Source organism: Cyphomyrmex costatus, unplaced genomic scaffold (assembly GCF_001594065.2).
Source record: "Cyphomyrmex costatus isolate MS0001 unplaced genomic scaffold, Ccosl1.0 scaffold388, whole genome shotgun sequence".
Classification (NCBI taxonomy): Eukaryota; Metazoa; Arthropoda; class Insecta; order Hymenoptera; family Formicidae; genus Cyphomyrmex; species Cyphomyrmex costatus.
This window is the reverse complement of record NW_017278079.1, coordinates 231951-251995: the sequence shown is the minus strand read 5'-3', so window position 1 is coordinate 251995 and position 20045 is coordinate 231951. Positions and strand designations below refer to the sequence as shown.

Genomic DNA, 20045 nt, shown 5'->3' with positions numbered 1-20045 from the left:
TATTTAAAAATACATAATTCAATTATATACACATATATGATGTACAAAATTATTTTTTTTTAAATATATTTTAAAAAATAAGTCATAAATAAAAAGGAAAGGTCGAAAATTGCGGGCATTTTATTAAGCAATTTTAGAATCTTTTTTTATTAATTGAATTTTTTCCCGTAACTTTTCGCTATCTTCTTTTTTTTTTGTTTCAGAATACTAGAATGCTTCCACTACCACGAGCAGCAAAGGAACGAATTAATTTCTCGTTACTTCAATCAAGCTCGACTACCAGTCAAACATCTTTAAGTAATATTCCAAAGATACAAGATATCGTTGATTGGGATATAGTCCGTCGAAAGTATCGCATGCGATTCGGAGACGAAATCGAGAAACCGTCCAATGAAGAGGTGATGCTTGCTAAAATGGCTTGAACAGTAAAATTGACGCGCGTAACATATTCTATTATTACACGCAAATTTCCATACGCGTAACTTTTTTATTATTTTATATCGTAATGTATTTGGGATAGAGGTATATATTGTAACCGTACTTTTAAGTGCCGGCACAACTTCGTCGCGTTTTCCAAAAATAATCCTAAGGAGGCGAAAGCTCTTATTTAAGATGAACGATACTTATTGGAGCAATAGTGCGGTTCGTCAATAATTCTCGCGTGATTCGAGATTTTACAAAAGTTAGCGAGTTATCTCGCTCAGCAACGATCTTAGTCGCTATTAAAAATTCGTTGGGCGCCAGGCACGAGAGAGCGTGCCACTCTTCGCACAAATGGTTAGATAAATTGCTCGGACAAAAATGTCGGATCCTCGCGACGGACGAAATGACTAGCTCAGCCAACGGAATTGGCAGAGGGGAGTGGTTCGCGGTAAGCGGAAAAGATTATCGGAGAAAGACAGAGAGGCTGAAATAAAGGCACCAGAATTAATAATGACAATATCGAGAAATCAGTATATTTTGCAGAGACTGTACAGAAGTGTTCGTAAGAAAGTACGTTACAGCGTTGACCTTCCGCGCTCTGGTATGCGGCACAATAACAATGAACCGACTATTAAATGGCCGTCGACAATAAGAAGTAAATTCGGCAATAATTCGCCGAGAAGAAATGTGCGACAAAATCTAGATCTTATTACATTAACAATGATTACTTCGTGAATAATTGAAATACACAATTTTACATAAGACGGCAACGGTTCTCCAAGGCGCGATAACGCCAGTCTCGACTTTTAAGAATTCTCAATAATTTACAATTAGACACGTGACTTGGCGGCAACGAGGGCGAGCAACTACACGATTATACATTCTCAATTAGAGCGTCTGAGCGGGAGGCACGTATTCACGGCAACGTTAACTCGAAACGCCTACAGGCGACCGAACCGATATCGGCAACGAAAAATCGGAGTAACGCCTAACGTGTGCTCCGCTCGAGACGCATATCACGTATCGCGATCGATGGCTTTACATTACTTATTGGATAACGCTCGCCTCACCACGTAACGATCCCTCGTCGATCCCAGGGATAGCCTCGGCCTCTACTCTTCGGAACGCTTGTCGGTAACGGTGTTAGACTCTCCTTGATATTCTGCTCCGGAGATCCTGCGTCCTCTTTACACTGACGCGTATTCAGATTTTCTCCAAATGTTTTTTTCTTTTAACATTCTTCTATATTCACTACTTTTGAGAATTTTGCAGAACCGTTTTTATAATCAAATTAAAATTTATTTAAAAATACATAATTCAATTATATACACATATATGATGTACAAAATTATTTTTTTTTAAATATATTTTAAAAAATAAGTCATAAATAAAAAGGAAAGGTCGAAAATTGCGGGCATTTTATTAAGCAATTTTAGAATCTTTTTTTATTAATTGAATTTTTTCCCGTAACTTTTCGCTATCTTCTTTTTTTTTTGTTTCAGAATACTAGAATGCTTCCACTACCACGAGCAGCAAAGGAACGAATTAATTTCTCGTTACTTCAATCAAGCTCGACTACCAGTCAAACATCTTTAAGTAATATTCCAAAGATACAAGATATCGTTGATTGGGATATAGTCCGTCGAAAGTATCGCATGCGATTCGGAGACGAAATCGAGAAACCGTCCAATGAAGAGGTGATGCTTGCTAAAATGGCTTGAACAGTAAAATTGACGCGCGTAACATATTCTATTATTACACGCAAATTTCCATACGCGTAACTTTTTTATTATTTTATATCGTAATGTATTTGGGATAGAGGTATATATATACATATAAATATACAAAAGTAAAGTACTTTCTACGTTTGTACGTTTTCTTGTAATATTGCTAATTGTAACGATATACATATATCATATATATATCTATATAGACGTCATAAGTATAAATATCGAGAAATTGCTTTATTTTCATTGTTCATTTCATCTTACCCTTTCCAAATGGTGCCTGTGCATTGGTTTGCAAATAAAAAATACCTTGAACGTTAGAGTCAATAAATTCGCCCATAACGGCAGTACTAAAATTGTTATCGCTGCATTTATCAAGTTGAAAATCCATCCAATTGGAGCATTTCACAGCAACAAAGCCATCAGGATGCACGATGGACTCGGCGAAAAACTGATACGATCTACCATGGCTGCAGGTTTCTAAAAATACAAGCTAGATCAATATTCTTGTGGACTTAATATTGTAACATTTAGCTGGCATCGTACGGGATGAAAATACAGGGCATCCAGGTTGCCTAAATGTTCCTCCGTTCGGATAAAAATCCGCGTGGCCAATGGGTTTGAGGAAACCTAAACTGCCGGCGCAAGTGTGAATAACATCCACAAAATTGGCGTCTGCAGCATCCAATCGATCCTTTGTATCTTTAAGATAAGGCGTCTCGAATGCCGGCCCAGCCGGATCAAGTCCGGTAATTCGACCGAGTTTCTTCGATATATAGTTTCCGATGTATCCGGCTACATGAGCACCCAAACTGTGTCCCACAACGTGAATATCATCGAAGGATACTTGAGTTTCTGACCCGAGAAATTCGATAAATGCAGCCACGTATTCTCCCACCTGTAAAACATAAATTTTTATTGTGCATTACATTCTTGCAAAAAAAGTACTTTGTAAAAATTAATGAGCACTTTTTAAAAAAATCAAATCGAGAATTCTCGCGCAAAATCAATTTTATCTTTATTTTCGTTGTGTTTATGTACATACACTTTATATATATCGTATAACGAAAAAATATTTTCTTTTCCTATGTAATTTGGGTCACGTTTTAAAACAAGCATTTGAAAAATTATATTCTATATTGATATAAATTTTGCAATCGTGCAATATTTTTTTTACAAGAAAATTAGAGTTTGATTTTTTTATTCATTCAATCTTTTTCAAAATATGCATTTTACTTACCTGATGAGTAAGTTTGACGGATGTTAGATACTCTTTTGTTGAGCCGGCAAACCAATCTACGCAAATTACATTATAATCTTCAACATTAAGATAATTCCGCCGAATGTCGTGTAGCCAAAAAGCATTTCCATTTTCTGTCCACCCGTGAATAATAATCTTGGTAAGCAATTCAGGATTAAATGGCGAATCCTTCAATTGAATAGCATCACCCACTCGTAGATAAATAGGTTGTTCCTTATTGTCCTTGGTATAAAGTTCATACTTTATATCTTCTACTTTAAAATCTAAATCAATTATATCGCCAATTGTCGGTTTATTATTTGCAACAATCGATGTCGGATTTAAAAAGACTTCCAAAAGACCTTCGGAATGATCTTGAAAATTTTGAATCGATGGACGATTGTGCAATAGCTCCGCTATATTAAAAGATACATCTAAAAAGAAATGGAAAGAAATAAGAATAAATAATACATTTACCTCCATTAGTATAACTAAATTATATTTTTAACGAAGTTGAAAATATTTAAATAAGAACCACCTTACTTAGGAACAGAAATACGAGGAACGTAACAATAAGAGACATTGTGATATTTTTCAATGGTTTTATTAGACACTGTATTTCTTTTATACCTTCATATTACATAAGTAAAAATATTCTTGGATCATTCAAATCATTTTATCTTATTACTAACATAACAATAAAATGCATAAGTTGCTGCACGAACTTCCGGTATTTATTTATCCTAATTTAATATCAAAAGAACACTATTATAGAAAAAACTACATCAATCACGACTTAGTTATACATATTTTTTCGATGTTTGGCAATGCTTAAATATAGATAATAAGATTTTTTAAAATATTCGTACTTAATTATCTTTGGGGAAAAAATTAAGAATAAAAAATACTAACTTCGATAGTCGGATCTTATAACTAATTCAGTTGGCACATAATTTTTTGGTTAAATCGTTATGATATTGGGTGCTTTCCAGCAAGGACAGAATCAGACACAATTAGACCTGTGTAACACAGAGAATCGTTTCATCCTCGTTTAACGTAGACAAACAACAAGGATGCAAAACAACAAGATTCACTGTATTACACAGTGTCTACTTGTGTCGTAGCTGGAAAGCAGCCATTGACTGTTCCAATATACATTGCCAGTACTGAGATTTTACAATAGTTTACGTTATGTAGAACTACTATAGAGCTTCAGTAGTACTAGCAGTGTATATATCGAAATACTGTGGCACGCATCACAGAACCTCTTAAAGTCAAAGAGTAACTTTGCGTACATAATATTGTAATATATTAACATTAATGATTATAATAATTGCAATATTAAAATATATATTGAAGAATCTTTAATGTTTTAATGAATAGTAATGTAATTTTATGATTTTGTGCTCTTTTGAAGGAATATAGTTTCTTTGTCATATCTAATAGATGTAACAACATTTAATCCTAATATAGCCGCTTCCTCACGTATAATTTCATATTCTTCTTTTGTAAAACCATCTGAGAGATTTTGTCTTACTGTATTAGGACTATTGATAAGTTTTTCACACAAATCACGGGCGGCTTTTCGAAATTCAGAAACTTTCATTCGTTCTTCCTTAGATTTGAAGCAATTTCTCCATAAGCGTTTCTCTATTTCCAGATGCTCACGCTGTCTCATATTTGTCTAAAAATAATAAAATAAAAAGAAGATACCGTTACAACAAAATTACTTTGTAAAAAATTTTTAACTTACTGTCCGAATTGCTTTTTCAATAACGTCATTATTCATTTCTAAACTGCTTGCAGCATAGAATTCTTTCATTGCTTTATTGTATTCTCCAATACTCAGCAAAGCTTTTCCATAACTAGAAAATATGAAAAAACAAATTTATTATAATACTGATTTGGCTAGCACCGTGAGGTACTAGACGCCCTAGTTATTTCAACTCTAAATTAAGACCCCTTAGTGTTAGAAAATGAGACTTGTAGTACCGTCTATTAAAATTAAATTTCACTAAAATAACTTTTAGCACTCTTGTTAAAGTAATATTTCAAGAATATCCTGAATTTTTGTCAAAATATCAAACAGCCTATTCGCGGTAAATGATTTTATGGTTGAAGTACCAGATGCCCCAGCTATGCGATTCTAGAGAAGTGTGCCAGCTAAGGGTCAATATTAATTGTACATAAATTATGATTATCACATACTGATAATGACTTTTAGCTGTTGGTTTTGAAACGTTTCTTAAAGCTAAACAAGCTTTAGTAGGCAGGTCTATCTTATTATAACAAACTCCAAGATTGGTATACGCTCGTGAGAGTAGTTCATTCATTTTTTTTTCTTCATCGTCATCTTTTAACTTAACTGACTCCAAACAATCAATAATCTTTCTATATCTAAAAAAATACATATTAAAGAAACGACTTCATATTTACAAAATTTTATAACATCAATTACTTACTCTCGTATCGCCGGTTTGTAGTTAAATTTTGTACAATAATCTTTAGCAGTCACAAACATATGTTCCACAGGCTCTACAACATAGTTAAATAATTGTCTCTCCTCTGCGTTAAGATTTTTATATGTTTGTGCACAACCATTGTCAATAAAATCAACTAAATGGACAACAAAGATCACTTCCTCATTAGGTGGAATACGTGGTGGACAACCAATAGCCTTGAAGGCATAATCAGGATGTATCAGAAATACTGCTATTTCGTGCTTTTGCATAGAACGTATACCAATTTCTAAACCAGATATAATGAAACTCTGGCCTAAACGCAACGATCTTGGTCTCCCAACAGAATAAGTAGAATCAAAAGGCTCATCTCTGTATTCAAAATATCCAATATAATGGACAATTGCTTGAGCATTTTCTGGTATAATTACTCCAACACCTTTCTGTTTAACATACTTCATAACCTAGTAACAATACCATATTAAACTTGTTAAAATTACATTCATGATTTCATTCAACTGTACTGACAAACTTATCAATAAAATCGTAAATATTTTCTATAAAAAAAATATATAAAAAATAATATAAAATCTGATTAACTTTGTTATCTGTAGTTAGGCTTGTCATCTTTGTCTTTAGCTTTGAAAAACTTAGACCACAGAGTGATACAGTTTCTTTTTCATCTTCGTCTTCATTTTCAAAATCATTCATGTTTAACATATTTAACATCTCTTCATTGCTAAATTGTACATAGGGAGAATAAGAAAATTCTTCATCCTCTTCATTGATATTACAGTCTTCTCCAATTTCAAACATAATTCCATCTTCATTTATTAAATCCCTGAAATAATACAACAAATATGTAAGAATGTAACCTAAAACACACATATATAAATTTATTAATATATTTCTTATATACTTAATCTTAAAACCGTCCACCATGGGATTTATGCTTTTCGCCATTTTTCCGTTGTAAAATTCTTTGTCAATCAATTCGCCTTTATGGTTTCCACTCTTTCCTTTCTAAAACACGAATGATTCAACTTCTTCTTCTTCTTCTTTAATTAGGCTTCCAAATAATGAAATAGGAGGTCGATATCAGATCACGTCTTTAATGTAAACCGTACAAATATGAAAACAAACGGGTGATACAATGCCCGCGAAAATGGCGTAGCCCGAACGGACACCGGGCGCCTGCGTCTACTACGATGTCGTGGTCGTCACGCTGCAATAACGCGCGTCAGGACTCGTCAGGACGAACAGGTTAACCGGTTGAGCCAACAGCGAATACACATCAGTGATGAACTTTCAAAAATATACAATAACGAGCACTCGCGCGATCCGAAACGCGTCCAGTACGGTCGAACGGTTTTTCAGAACTTTTCGATTCAACTTCAATGGATGGCACTCGAGACCACTCGAGACTCGACTACAAAGCTGAAGGCGTAATCACACTACCACAGTATAGGCCATGATGGATTCCACCATGATATAGGCAGTACAGTAGTTTCACTCTCCAAAATTTATGGAGGGGCTACGCAGAATAAAAGGAACAGGGAACAGAGAATAAGAATTTCAACCTATCAGAAATCATATACTGTGGAATAAACAGTGCGTATTCCATAGTACATGATTTCTGATAGGTTGAAATTCTTATTCTCCGTTCTCTGTTCCTTTTATTCTGCGCAGCCCTAAAAGTATGTCTTAACGCATGCGCGAATCGCACTACTTTCATCATGGCTGTATAAGTCGGCACGAGTCTGCGCGGTGTGACGTGGAAAGTGCGGATTGGCTGCTTGAGTTATTCAAATTTGAGTTTGAGCAGTACATACGTTGATATACATTGAAGGTTGAAGAGCGTCTTGTTCAGTTCCCTTTTACTAGTTTTACTCCTGATTAGTACTTATAATTAGTAGTGTGCGTGCAAAGTGCAGTGTCCAATCGTTTTAATATGTTCTGTGCGTTTTAATATGAAAATATGTTACAATGGCGGGATCTATAGAGATACCACTCCGCTATACAGATGAGGTGAATATGTTGTTCTTCTGATTATATCGTTAATTCACAATATCCATAATGACGAGATCCTAAGCGCAATGAAATTGGATGACAGACACTTTTGCAATGCTCAGCGACGTTAATACAAGCCTAACCTTAAAAAAAATGGACACGCTTCTCCTGGTCGAATAAATATTACATGTCACGTGCATACATTCGGATAGCAATATGTTTAATGTTGGTTCAACAGCTCGACGTTTATGAATTATTCCTCTTTTGTTTACTTTAAACTCTCTTATTCACTGAAAAAAATGCATGTAATTTTACATGGAAATTACATATGTTTATAACCGGAAAAATACCTAAATTTAACTGGAAATTTCCTTTTCTAGATTTTTTAAAGTAAAAATACATATTAATTGTGAAACATATGTGAATGTACTACTTTTATGTAAAAATAACTTGTAGTTTTAAATTTAAGCGGTATTTTTACAACGCATAAACGGATAAAAACAGTTTCATGTAAAATTACAAAAAAAAAGAGTAAAATTTTACGTTCTGTAATTTTACATTTATTGTATGATCATTGTAGCCAATCAGAATATACACTTGGCGCAAGCGCACCGAGAAGAATGCTGCCGCGCGCCTCGAATGCTCGATAGAATTTCTCACATACAAAATGTAATTTTTACAGACAAAATGGAATCCCGTAAATACATATTGTATGTAAAATTAATATATTAAAATTTGTAATTTTCCGTATGATCTGGAATATTACATGATTATGCTGGGTCGGAAAAAACCCAGCATAATCATGTAATTCACACAAATATTTTTTTCAGTGTTCGCCTAGTATATGTTCGCATGTGTCGTTAAATTTTTCTTTGTAATAATTGAATATCATAATCTGTAGGACCACAAATCTACCATTTTAAAATACAAATTTAATTCTATCTGCATATATTGCTAAGTGTTTTTAATTCTTTTTACCTGTGATAATTGTACAAATGTAAATCTTAAGTTTATAATTTTCCGCTAAAATATAATCTAATATCAATTATATATTCTCAAGTAACATTAATAATCCTGTTTGTAAGTTCTATTATACAACAGTACATTTGTTTGAGTATATAGCTACAATTTTCCATCTAGAAATATATAGTACAGTATATTCACTTACATCCTTTCAAATATTATTAATAATCTTTTCTACCTGTTAATAGTTAATATAATAATTATATAGCTTTTTATATTAAAAATACAATGTAATCCTACCTATATGTTTTTAAATAATTCTTTCCTGTGATAATTGTCTAATACGTAGATCATTGTGATCTTATGCGAAACATAACGAAAAGATATTATTTAAATTACCTACTTATCCTTATTGTCATGTTATAATTTAATATTTGCTTATCTCATGTATACTTATTGATATTAAGTATCATTATACTATATGATAATAACTATAAAATATAAAATTAGTCTTCATATAATATGAACAATATGATCAATATGAACATTAACATCAGAAAATGGTAGAAGTATAAAATAAATATTTACATGTGTAACTTTCTTATTTTTTCTTATTATACTTGTAAGTTAATATGCTACATTCTAAATACTATACTTATTTTATGGATATTTTGATATTACAATACAGTTATATGATAATATGTAATATTAATCTTCATATTATCAATATGACCATTAAATCAGAAAATAACAAATGAAAGATACATTCATATGTACCTTTTGCTAAGATTATAACGGTTCTATTTAATTTCGTAGGTCATAGAACTTCATTTAGATCAGTTACCAGATGGAGATGAAGTTCTGGAGGTTCTGCGAGAGGAACATGCTCAACTTAATATCTGGGTTAATTTGGCTGTATGTATAGAATAGATAATTTTAATAAAGAAAGAATATATGTTAATGTCTAAGTTTATTTCTGCTTCCAGCTTGAGTATTACAACCAACAAAAAATTGATGATTTCATTAAAATACTTGAATCTTCTCGTATTGATGCAAATATTGATTATCGCGACTATGAAAAAGATCAGATGCGAGCCCTTAGTATGTTGGCTGCCTATTATGTCCAGGAAGCCAACAAAGAAAAAAATAAAGATAAAAAAAGCGATCTCTTTACAAAAGCCAAATTATTGTATACAACAGCTGACAAGATGTTCGTGTATGATCACGTATGTATTGTCATATATATTTGAATAATAATAACCATAGTAATTTTTATATTCGTTTTTTTTATTGCAGAATCATTTGCTTGGTCGAGCTTATTTCTGCCTACTCGAAGGTGATAAAATGGAGCAAGCTGATGCACAATTTAATTTGGTACTGAATCATTCGCCAAATAACATACCTTCTCTGCTCGGTAAAGCTTGCATTGCTTTTAACAAGAAAAATTACAGAGGTGCACTTGCATTTTATAAGAAAGCCCTTAGAACTAATCCAAACTGTCCAGCCGCTGTTAGATTAGGAATGGGGCATTGTTTTATGAAGTTGAATAATCAAGAGAAAGCGCGACTTGCATTTGAGAGAGCTTTGCAACTGGATGGACAATGCGTCGGCGCGCTAGTTGGCCTTTCAGTCTTGAAATTAAATCAGCAACAACCTGACAGCATAAGAACCTGCGTGCAAATGTTATCAAAGGCATATACGATCGATTCGACAAATCCGATGGTGCTAAATCATTTAGCAAACCATTTCTTTTTCGAAAAAGATTATAAAAAAGTTGAACGTTTAGCGTTGCGTGCATATTATAACACGGAAATCGAAGCCATGCGAGCAGAAAGTTGCTATCAGTTAGCCAGAGTATTTCACGCCAAAGTAAGCATAAAGTAGTCATTAATGCTATTATGTCAATACTGCTTTTATCTTAAGTAAAAATATTTCAGGGTAAAAAATATTTCGATCAAGCATTTCGATGTTATTATCTGGCAACGCAGTTTGCTCCGCCTGTATTTGTACTGCCATATTTTGGCTTAGGACAAATGTATGTTTCTTGTGGTGATGAAGAAAATGTAAGAATATGCAATATATGTTATTTAAAATAATTATTCATATTAAAATATATGTAAAATTATAATTTATCTCCCTGACAAGGCAGCCCATTGCTTCAAGAAGGTCTTGAAAGCACAACCAGGAAATTACGAAACAATAAAGATTCTCGGTTCGCTCTACGCTAATTCGAGTTCTCAGTCGAAACACGATATTGCAAAAAATTACTTGCGAAAAGTAACGGAACAGTTTCCTGATGATGTCGTAGCTTGGATCGAATTAGCACAGATATTGGTGCAAAGTGATTTAAATGCAGCTTTGAATGCTTTTGGGACCGCGACCAAGATCTTGAAGGAAATAGTTCAAGCAGATATACCGCCCGGGATTTTGAACAATGTGGGAGCGTTACATTACAGGTACGTGTATATTTTTATATTGCATTTATTTTGTATAGTATACTAATTTACTTTTTACTTCTCAGATTCGGTAACTTGGAGGAAGCCAGGAAAAATCTAGAGGAATCTCTAGAGGGATCTCTGGCGCGTTCAAAAACAGATGCTTTACATGATTCTAAATATTACAATTCGATAGCAGTGACTACGACGTATAACTTAGCTCGACTTAACGAAGCATTATGTGTATTTGATCGAGCAGAGAAATTGTACAAAGATATTTTAAAGAAACATCCAAATTACGTAGACTGTTATTTGAGACTCGGCTGCATGGCGAGAGATAAGGGACATATATACGAAGCGTCCGATTGGTTCAATGATGCTTTGATAATCAATAACAAACATCCGGACGCATGGTCATTGTTGGGTAATTTGCATCTGGCCGAGATGGAATGGAGTCCTGGCCAGGATAAATTCGAAAGAATTTTGAAAAATCCGACCACGAGCACCGATGCTTACTCTTTAGTAGCGTTGGGAAATATTTGGCTGCAAACATTACATCAGAGTGGAAAAGATAAAGAAAGGAAGAAGCATCAGGATCAAGCATTAGCCATGTATGAGCAGGTAACTATAATATTATCTAATTTAATGTATCTAAAGTAAATGTTATCTAGATCAACATACATGTGGTTATGTCTAATATGATTTGTTAGGTTTTGAGAAATGACCCGAAGAACATTTGGGCTGCAAATGGTATCGGTGCAGTACTCGCGCATAAAGGTTGTGTAAATGAAGCTAGAAATATATTTGCTCAAGTGCAAGAAGCAACGGCAGAATTCTGTGATGTTTGGTTAAATATTGCGCATATCTATGTGGAGCACGAACAATTCGTCAGCGCTATTCAAATGGTCGATAATAATATATTATACACAGTTGATACAGTTAGAAGTAATTAATTTCAACTTAAATAATTTAATATTTTACATTGTAGTACGAAAATTGTTTGTGCAAATTCTATGAATACCATCACGTTGAAGTTTTACAATATCTTGGACGAGCTTATTTTAAAGCTGGCAAGTTAAAAGAAGCAAAACTGACGTTATTAAAAGTAATTAGACATACATGTGAATTTTTTAAATTATTTTATTTTGATATATAATTTGTCAATATATTCTTAGGCGCGCAGAGTAGCTCCGCAGGATACCGTCTTATTATACAATATTGCTCTTGTACTTCAACGATTGGCCACACAGATTCTTAAAGATGAAAAATCAAATTTGACGACCGTACAGCAGGCAGTTCATGAATTACGTGTTTCACTCAAATATTTTCAGTATTTGTCAGCGCCTGGCGACAAGATGGACAATCCTGATTGGACAGGCGACAGGATGGAACATCTTGTTCGGATGGCGGAAGCTGAAGCCAAGAGAAGTTACGATTTGTTATCACAAGCACGGAATCATGTCGCTAGAGCTGAAAGGTTGGATGAGGAAGATAAGTTGTTAAGACGTAAGCAAGAAGAAGAAAGGTACGTCATTCTCATCGGGAATATTTTTTTATACGTTTATCGCTAAATCATCTAAATTTATAGACAAGCCTTCAAAATGCGTCAGACGGGAGAGCAACGTAAACTGGAAGAGATGCGTCGCAAGAAAGAAGAGGAGATTTTGCAGAAACGACAAGAATATATTGAGAAAACTAAGAACGCATTGGTATTCGGTGAAATGCCGTCAGAGAAACCTGGTAAAAAGGGTAAAAGGCAACAAACTGACCAGTATGTTAGTGATAGTGGAGGATCTGATAGAGATGAAGGCAGAGAAGGACCGAAAAAAAGAAAGGGTAAGAGGAAACCTAGCAGTGGAACTAAAGAGAGGAAGAGTAAAGGTAAAGAAAGACGCGGGAAGGATGTTGGAAGTGGCAGTAGCGGTAAGAAAATTAAATTTTATTTTCTCTTTTCGTAGCATATAAAATCACTTGTTTTAATTATCAAGCTTAATATTCTTATAAAATTAAAGAAACAATTTTGAAAATATGTATTTTTTAGGATCTGTTAGTGATCAGCCGAAACGGAAACGTGGCAACAAGAACGCAAGGACTAAAAGAGAAAAAACGCGTAAGGCCGCGGTTACCCTTAAGGTTAATCTGGCTAAATTGAAGGAAACTATTTCAACGAACGAGTCAGACAGTGATACGGGTGGCATTAAAATTGCTAGTGGGTAAGTACGAGAGAGAGAGAGAGAGGAGGGAGGGAGAGAGAAAGAGAGGTAGAGAGAGATGCTATCTTAATATTATATACGATTATCTCTAACTTTAGAATTCAATAAATCACAGTTGATTTGATTTTTCTTGCGGATTGATATCACATTTATCATTTTTTAATTATATTATAATTACTAAATATTAAAAAATCTTAGGAGAGAGAGAGAGAGAAATATTTCTTAGTTATTACACTCAACAAAATATAAATTAAATAATGTTAAATTAAATTTTTCTTGTTATAGTGGCGAAAGCGGTAAAGAGAATCAACCGCATGGCAGCAAACAAATCGTCTCTGTGATTCCGAAGGCTCTCGCGGCTCACGCTCGAGATCACGTTCAAGGTCGAAATCCGCTATCCATTCGAGGATCAGATTACGTTCAGCTTCTTGTTCGTGATCTTCATCACGATCGCGCTCTCGATCTGCTTCGAGATCCAGATCGAGAAGCGTTTCGAGATGAAGAAGCTGGTCGGTATCCTGGTCAAGATCAGCCAAAAGCCGATCGAGATCAGGTTCGCGCAAAAGCGGCTCGTGGTCAAGGTCTAACAGTAGCTCGCGAAGAAGTGGATCAAAGCCAAGATTAAGACCGAGTTCGAGAAAGAGCGGTTCTAGGTCTTTCAGTTGTAATTCAATAATGTGATTAGACGTTATTTAGTAAATAAGTACAATTTATTTTTTATATTATATAACTGTGATATGTGAAAAAAGACTATTCGTTATAATATATTGTATAACTTAATTATAATAACAATTTTAATTATTACAATTAATTTTATGGTCTTTGTACGTGACGAAATAAATTTGGATAACATAATAACTAGTTTGATAATAAAAAATAATTTTATCTCATTATATTAGTACATGTAAAATTATTTATCTGATTTGTACTCTTTTGATATGCACATTATACATTGACGACTAATATTTAAGATCAGTAATAATCACATATTTTCATAGATGCGTCTATAATCGAATTCAATTCAAAGGCTGCTGTAAAATCAAAATATTTACCAACTAAAGCCTATGGCACACGGTGCTTGTTTTTCTGCTGGATTGCTAGCTGGATTAGAATCTTGCCACCGTATTGGCTGCGGTGCTGAAAGTGCCAGTATCGCGGCCAATCCAATGGCAAGAATCTGATCTAGCTAGCAATCCAGCAGGAAAAGAAGCACCGTGTGTCGCTGGCTTTAGATATCAATATTCTTTCGAATCAAAAACATTCCTAATATTGTTTACAAAGATATGAACTAATTCTGTAAGACAAAAACGTGCTAAATGTCTATGAACACTTAGATCGTAGAACTAAGAAAATGCAAATGTAAATACCCAGGATGAATGACGTGGACGTGACAGATCTTTTATCCCTTTGGGATATCCTTGATTTACGTGAATCCTCTTGCCTCTCACGTTTGGGATGCTTAATTTATGTGAGTTCCCTTGCCTCTGACGTTTGAAGGTTCTTCATTAGAGATGCAAGAACTATAATATATAAAAAAAATTCAAGCAAATTGACTGAAAACGTTTTTTTCAGTCAATTCATAAAAAGTGCGTGGTCCTTTGCCAATAACAATATAACTTACAAATATTTTGTTAATTTGATGCTATACTCGAAAATAGTTTAAATATCAATTATAACCCTGAGGGACATTTAATATTCAATTATACCCACCTTAAACTAATAACACTTAGATCAGACACCGAACAAAATCAATTTTGAATGTCGCTCGTAAATAGACGATTCGAAGACAAAACAAAAATGATAGTTCTTAACCCATTACCAGCGTAACCCATATCAGTATCATTATCTTAAAAAAATTAATGTTTTAATGTAATTAACGACTTATAACCGTCGATACGACTTAGCTAACTCCATTCTACTAACAGTAATCATAAGACGTAACGTAAGAATTAGCCAATCAGAGCTGAAAGTTTTTGAAAATTCTTGTTTGTGATTGGTTAATTCTTACAATATCTCTTAAGATTACTGTTAATACAAAATTGTATACGGATTCTCTCTCTGACTACTTTACGTTTTTGTGTGGGCTATAGGCTCGAGACTAGCCCATTCACTGATAATGTCTAATAAACGTTATGTACTCTATAGATTTCCAGTACTGGCAGTGAGTATTAGAATTCTGAGTTATGTAACGCATGATGCATCATTTGTCCTGGTTGTGTTCACCAAATAAAGTTGGATGAAATGATGTAATACATTACGCACTAATTTTTGCATAACTTGAAACACACCTTTGGAAAGCAGACTAAATTAATAGGTCTGTTTAGGTATCTATGTACTAAATGTCTATTATAACTACTGACAATGGCTGTGTTCTAAAATTTATTGCACATATCGAAAAGCTGTAGTGCACGTAACATAAACTATAGATTTTTAGTACTGGTAATAAATTTTTGAATGCAGCCAATATTGACAAAACATTCTTGAGTTGAGCGTATGAAAATGTTTTCATTATAATCATAATTATTTTTTTATTAATTTTTTAAATTAATAATTATAACATCATTATATTTTTTTAAGAATTATGATTTTATAATCTTATAATTTTTTAATATTTCCATTAACACAATTATATGTATAAATATATTTTTCTTTTAAAATAACAATCCATTTTAAAATATGCAATAGATAAATACTTGAAGTTGAATAAAAGTACAATAGCAGTATACGTTCATTTAAATAGTTTACTTTTTTAATTCTCCGTGGTGTCTTCATTGAGTTTCTAATTGATTTATCGAAGAACTATCGATTAGCAAGTAATACGGATACGTAACCAGCCGACGTCTTTATTAACTAAAAAAAAGGTAAATTTACCATGTTAGTAGACACGACTTTTAATTCTATAATATATAGATATAACTTAATTATAATAACAATTTTAATTATTACAATTAATTTTATGGTCTGGAATTTTATGTTAATGGAAAAAAGTCACAAAAATTTTAGATATTAGGTTTTTCATGTAGGTACAAATCTAAATAAGTTTGTTTTATTAAATTTTGATAAACACGAATTTATTTAGAAATAAAACGATAGTGCCAATACGCGGTTAAAGAATTATATAAATCAGCATGTATATATATGACCGGTTTTATGAAGATGTAGATTTAGATTAAATTTCTATTAACTTAATCGATAATTAATTTAATTATTAATCAAATTATACAGATAATTATCATGTATCAAACAAGATAAAGTTGATAATTTAATTAACATGTATACGGGCATGTATAAATGAATTTACGAATATCTTACACTGCAAAACATGGACAATGTCATAGGAAACATTCTGCCCGCGGTGATATACAGAGGCCTTTCAGCACGAATCATTATTAGCATCAGATGTTTGGTTTCACTTGGCGTCCTCAAGTACCACTTGTAGTTATACACCGCATAAAATATTCCTTCACCCTGCAAACATTGTTGTATCATTAACTTTGTATTAATCTTATCACTTATACGTAAATAACATAAATGACGAATTGAAAAGAGACTTTTGAGTAAAATGTCAACTTAGATAACACAACTAATCAATTTAAATTCGAAAAATACTCTTCTTCAAGTTTTTTATAAATTGGCGTAATCTGTTTGAAATGAACAAAAGAATTCCTTTCCAATCAATAAAAAAATCTATAATATCCTTTATCTTTCTTATAATTTTATCTCTGTTAGAATATTATTTAAAAGTTATAAAAGGAATTTTTTTTTGGATTCCCTGTGATATCTACGAAGACAAGTCATTAGAATGTCTAGCACCCTCTCACAAAAAATCAAAACGGCACCTATGCCAGAATTAAGTGTTATTTATGTGCTAATTATGTGCTCTAATGGCAATTTTTGTGCACTTAATTCTGCCGTTTTGATTTTTTGTGGGGGAATGCTAGCTTAACAGACATGTCGTTAGAAATTGTTTCGATTTAATGAAAAAAGCTACACAATTTTGTAAATCTATTTTTTGCACATGGCTATTTGTACTAACAATAAGCACTTACTTTGGCTATAAGAATCTCCCCGACCACGCAGTACAGACACATGTGAGCAAATGTATTAATAAGAATCGAAACGAGCCAACATATTCGCATAATGGAAACACCTTCGCCATCTCCGCCAATGATCTAGACACGTTAATATATTTTCTTTCGATGTTTTTATTTGAGAAACTCAAATTTAATTTACAATTAGTTTCTTTTCCTTTAGGATGAATGATTATGTTTTGCACGGGAAATTGATAAGAAGAGTATCATGCACGATTAAAGATCTTTAATTCATTACTGTTCCTCCACTTTTATGATCCAAAAAATATAAATATGTTAAATAAAGGACTCGTAATTAATAGAACGAAATATTAAATTAAATCAGTTATATTTAGAATATACAATTTAACCGCCGAATCCGAACGGCGCTGATGATCATAGATCTTTTGATCATCAGGCAGATGCCATTTTTTGGCTCATTAAATGCGAAAAATCGCGTTTGGGCGCATGTGGGATTGAAACTCGGGTCTACAGATCGCGAGTCAATCGCACCGAGCGGTGAGCCACTCGACGCCACAAACTACAGACATTAGAAAACCCATAATTCTCACTCTCTTCTGATTAATTTTCACTTACACTTAGTACTCGAGGAATAATCTAAATTGTAAAGTATGACATTTTTTTATTAGAATATGCATATTCTAATTAAAAAATGTATAATGGCCTAAAGATGAGCAGAATCTGAGTCTGTAAGTTTTTATATTTCTAAATGTAACTGATTTTATTGTACTCTTCGCACTGACTGCGTTTTGACTCTTATTTAGTATGTACGATTTTCTTTTAATTTTCAAGAAATATAACTTTATAAAGGGATAACTCTCTTCTCTCATTCACCAACTTACATTAACTATCAGAAATCCTTGTAGGCAAAATAACATAGCGAAAAACACTAATAGTGCCAGAAGCATCAAGTTGAATGTATTGTCGATAATATCAACAGACCTACGATTTAAGATATCGTATACTGTAATATAGCGGAGATAATTCCGATCAAGTGAAAAGTCTCTGAGAATATATACCATTACATTTCCAGGGAGAAATAAAAATTGGATCGATGTTAATTACTTAGACGTAAACGATATCCTATTTTTGCTTTTCCCTGGATTGTAAACGATGTATTCGTTCGACCAATACATATATAGGCGTAAGAAACTAACATTACGTAAAAGTATTATGTAGGTTTGTCACAAATTTATATACAATCCCAGTAATTATTATCGCATATTACAAATATTATAGTATTATAAGTAATATGTGTATTATATAATAATAATAATAATAATAATCGAAATGCAAATAAGAAATGCGCAATCTTTTTTAAGGATTATTTTCAGAGGATCTGTTTTTAGAAATATGTAGATAAAATCTGTGTAATGTTTATTCCGTTCGTATAAAAGAGAAAATATTATTTTATATTTTTGGCGATAAGTCGGGTAAGTAGATTGCAGTGCATTAATGGTTTAAATAAATGTGTTCGAGCTTTCTTCATACGCGCGGTATGCTCGAGCAATGTTTAAACTTCAACCAAACTGCCATATAGTCCTTTAGTTTTTTAAATATTATTTTAACAAAAATGACATATAGCAGTGTAAAACACAAAAAATTGTTATAAATCGAGCTTAATACAACCTAATGAGACGAAGATGATCCTCGATATTGAAAGATAATCCGATACTAAAGTCTTTCAAGTTGTTCAAACGGAGAAATCGCTCTTTGAGAATTTCCATTTGGGCACATATGTGAAACACAAGCAAGCACAGAAAAGTATCGATGCCCGTGTAAGAAATCGCGGCCATTAAAATTGATATAGCTTGGGCGGATATCACGATTTCGTAGTATGGGGTCTCCGTTATGTCTCGCAAATAATACGTTTGCACCAGCATCGGTCTTCCCGGGTCTGTTAGATTCGTCAGATATCTTGTAGTATATCCAAAGCAAGGAGGAATGATGAGAATAATGCACGCGAAGCACATCATAGTACATCCGAACATGACCATTATTCTGGCAATTCTCGCTTGCTTTATCATAGTATCTCGTTCTTGCATTGTTTTTGTCCGGAGCCAATCTTCTATGATCATGTTTATGACCGGTTCAAGATCTTTGCAGAAGGATGTAATATAGTATATAGAACTCACTTCGAGAAATGAATAAAATGGTAATATCGGAAAGAAAGACTTACCTTTTTTGTGGAACCACATGATGATAAATTTCAGGACGGTCACTGAAAAGGGTAGACCGATTTGCATATTATCTGCCATCGCCACCATGTCACCCCAGACTCTCAACAACGCTAGTATTCCGGGTATGACCGATGTGCAAAGCATCGTGGTAAAAATAATGATAGCGCGTAGATCAGCTAAAAACCTTTGTCGACGATTTAACTTATCATCTGGCCAGAGACCGAGAATCTTCAAAGAAACCCGATTTATTCCGATCGCCCAGTCTAAGTCTAGTTAATTACCATGCTATTATTGATAATGAAAT

At 33.2% G+C, this 20045-nt stretch overlaps 4 protein-coding genes across 4 annotated transcripts; 1 reads left to right on the top strand and 3 right to left on the bottom strand.

Annotated features, from left to right (window-relative positions):
• Window positions 1-2361: 2361 nt before the first annotated feature.
• On the bottom strand, window positions 2362-4548 carry LOC108776798 (pancreatic lipase-related protein 2-like). The gene is made up of 5 exons (XM_018543511.1): window positions 4504-4548; window positions 3934-4003; window positions 3391-3824; window positions 2697-3048; window positions 2362-2630 (listed from the first exon to the last, which is right to left on the bottom strand). The coding sequence occupies exons 1-5, from the start codon at window positions 4546-4548 to the stop codon at window positions 2401-2403; spliced, it is 1131 nt and encodes a 376-aa protein (XP_018399013.1). The 3' UTR covers window positions 2362-2400.
• A 235-nt stretch (window positions 4549-4783) lies between these two features.
• shu (inactive peptidyl-prolyl cis-trans isomerase shutdown) lies at window positions 4784-7350 on the bottom strand. Its single transcript, XM_018543510.1, has 7 exons — window positions 7308-7350; window positions 6769-6872; window positions 6450-6690; window positions 5853-6313; window positions 5599-5787; window positions 5144-5255; window positions 4784-5074 (listed from the first exon to the last, which is right to left on the bottom strand). The coding sequence occupies exons 1-7, from the start codon at window positions 7335-7337 to the stop codon at window positions 4784-4786; spliced, it is 1428 nt and encodes a 475-aa protein (XP_018399012.1). The 5' UTR covers window positions 7338-7350.
• A 485-nt stretch (window positions 7351-7835) lies between these two features.
• Window positions 7836-14151, top strand: LOC108776796 (RNA polymerase-associated protein CTR9 homolog). Its single transcript, XM_018543509.1, is given in 14 exon segments — window positions 7836-7877; window positions 9639-9737; window positions 9809-10048; window positions 10119-10691; window positions 10760-10885; window positions 10968-11278; window positions 11344-11878; window positions 11968-12162; window positions 12246-12362; window positions 12433-12782; window positions 12846-13180; window positions 13299-13470; window positions 13756-13807; window positions 13810-14151. Coding segments are annotated over 14 exon segments (3489 nt in total).
• Window positions 14152-14933: 782 nt separating this feature from the next.
• LOC108776795 (odorant receptor Or2) lies at window positions 14934-19885 on the bottom strand. Its single transcript, XM_018543508.1, has 6 exons — window positions 19741-19885; window positions 19191-19659; window positions 18404-18503; window positions 17520-17642; window positions 16783-16938; window positions 14934-14990 (listed from the first exon to the last, which is right to left on the bottom strand). The coding sequence occupies exons 1-6, from the start codon at window positions 19883-19885 to the stop codon at window positions 14976-14978; spliced, it is 1008 nt and encodes a 335-aa protein (XP_018399010.1). The 3' UTR covers window positions 14934-14975.
• Between the last annotated feature and the right edge of the window lie 160 nt (window positions 19886-20045).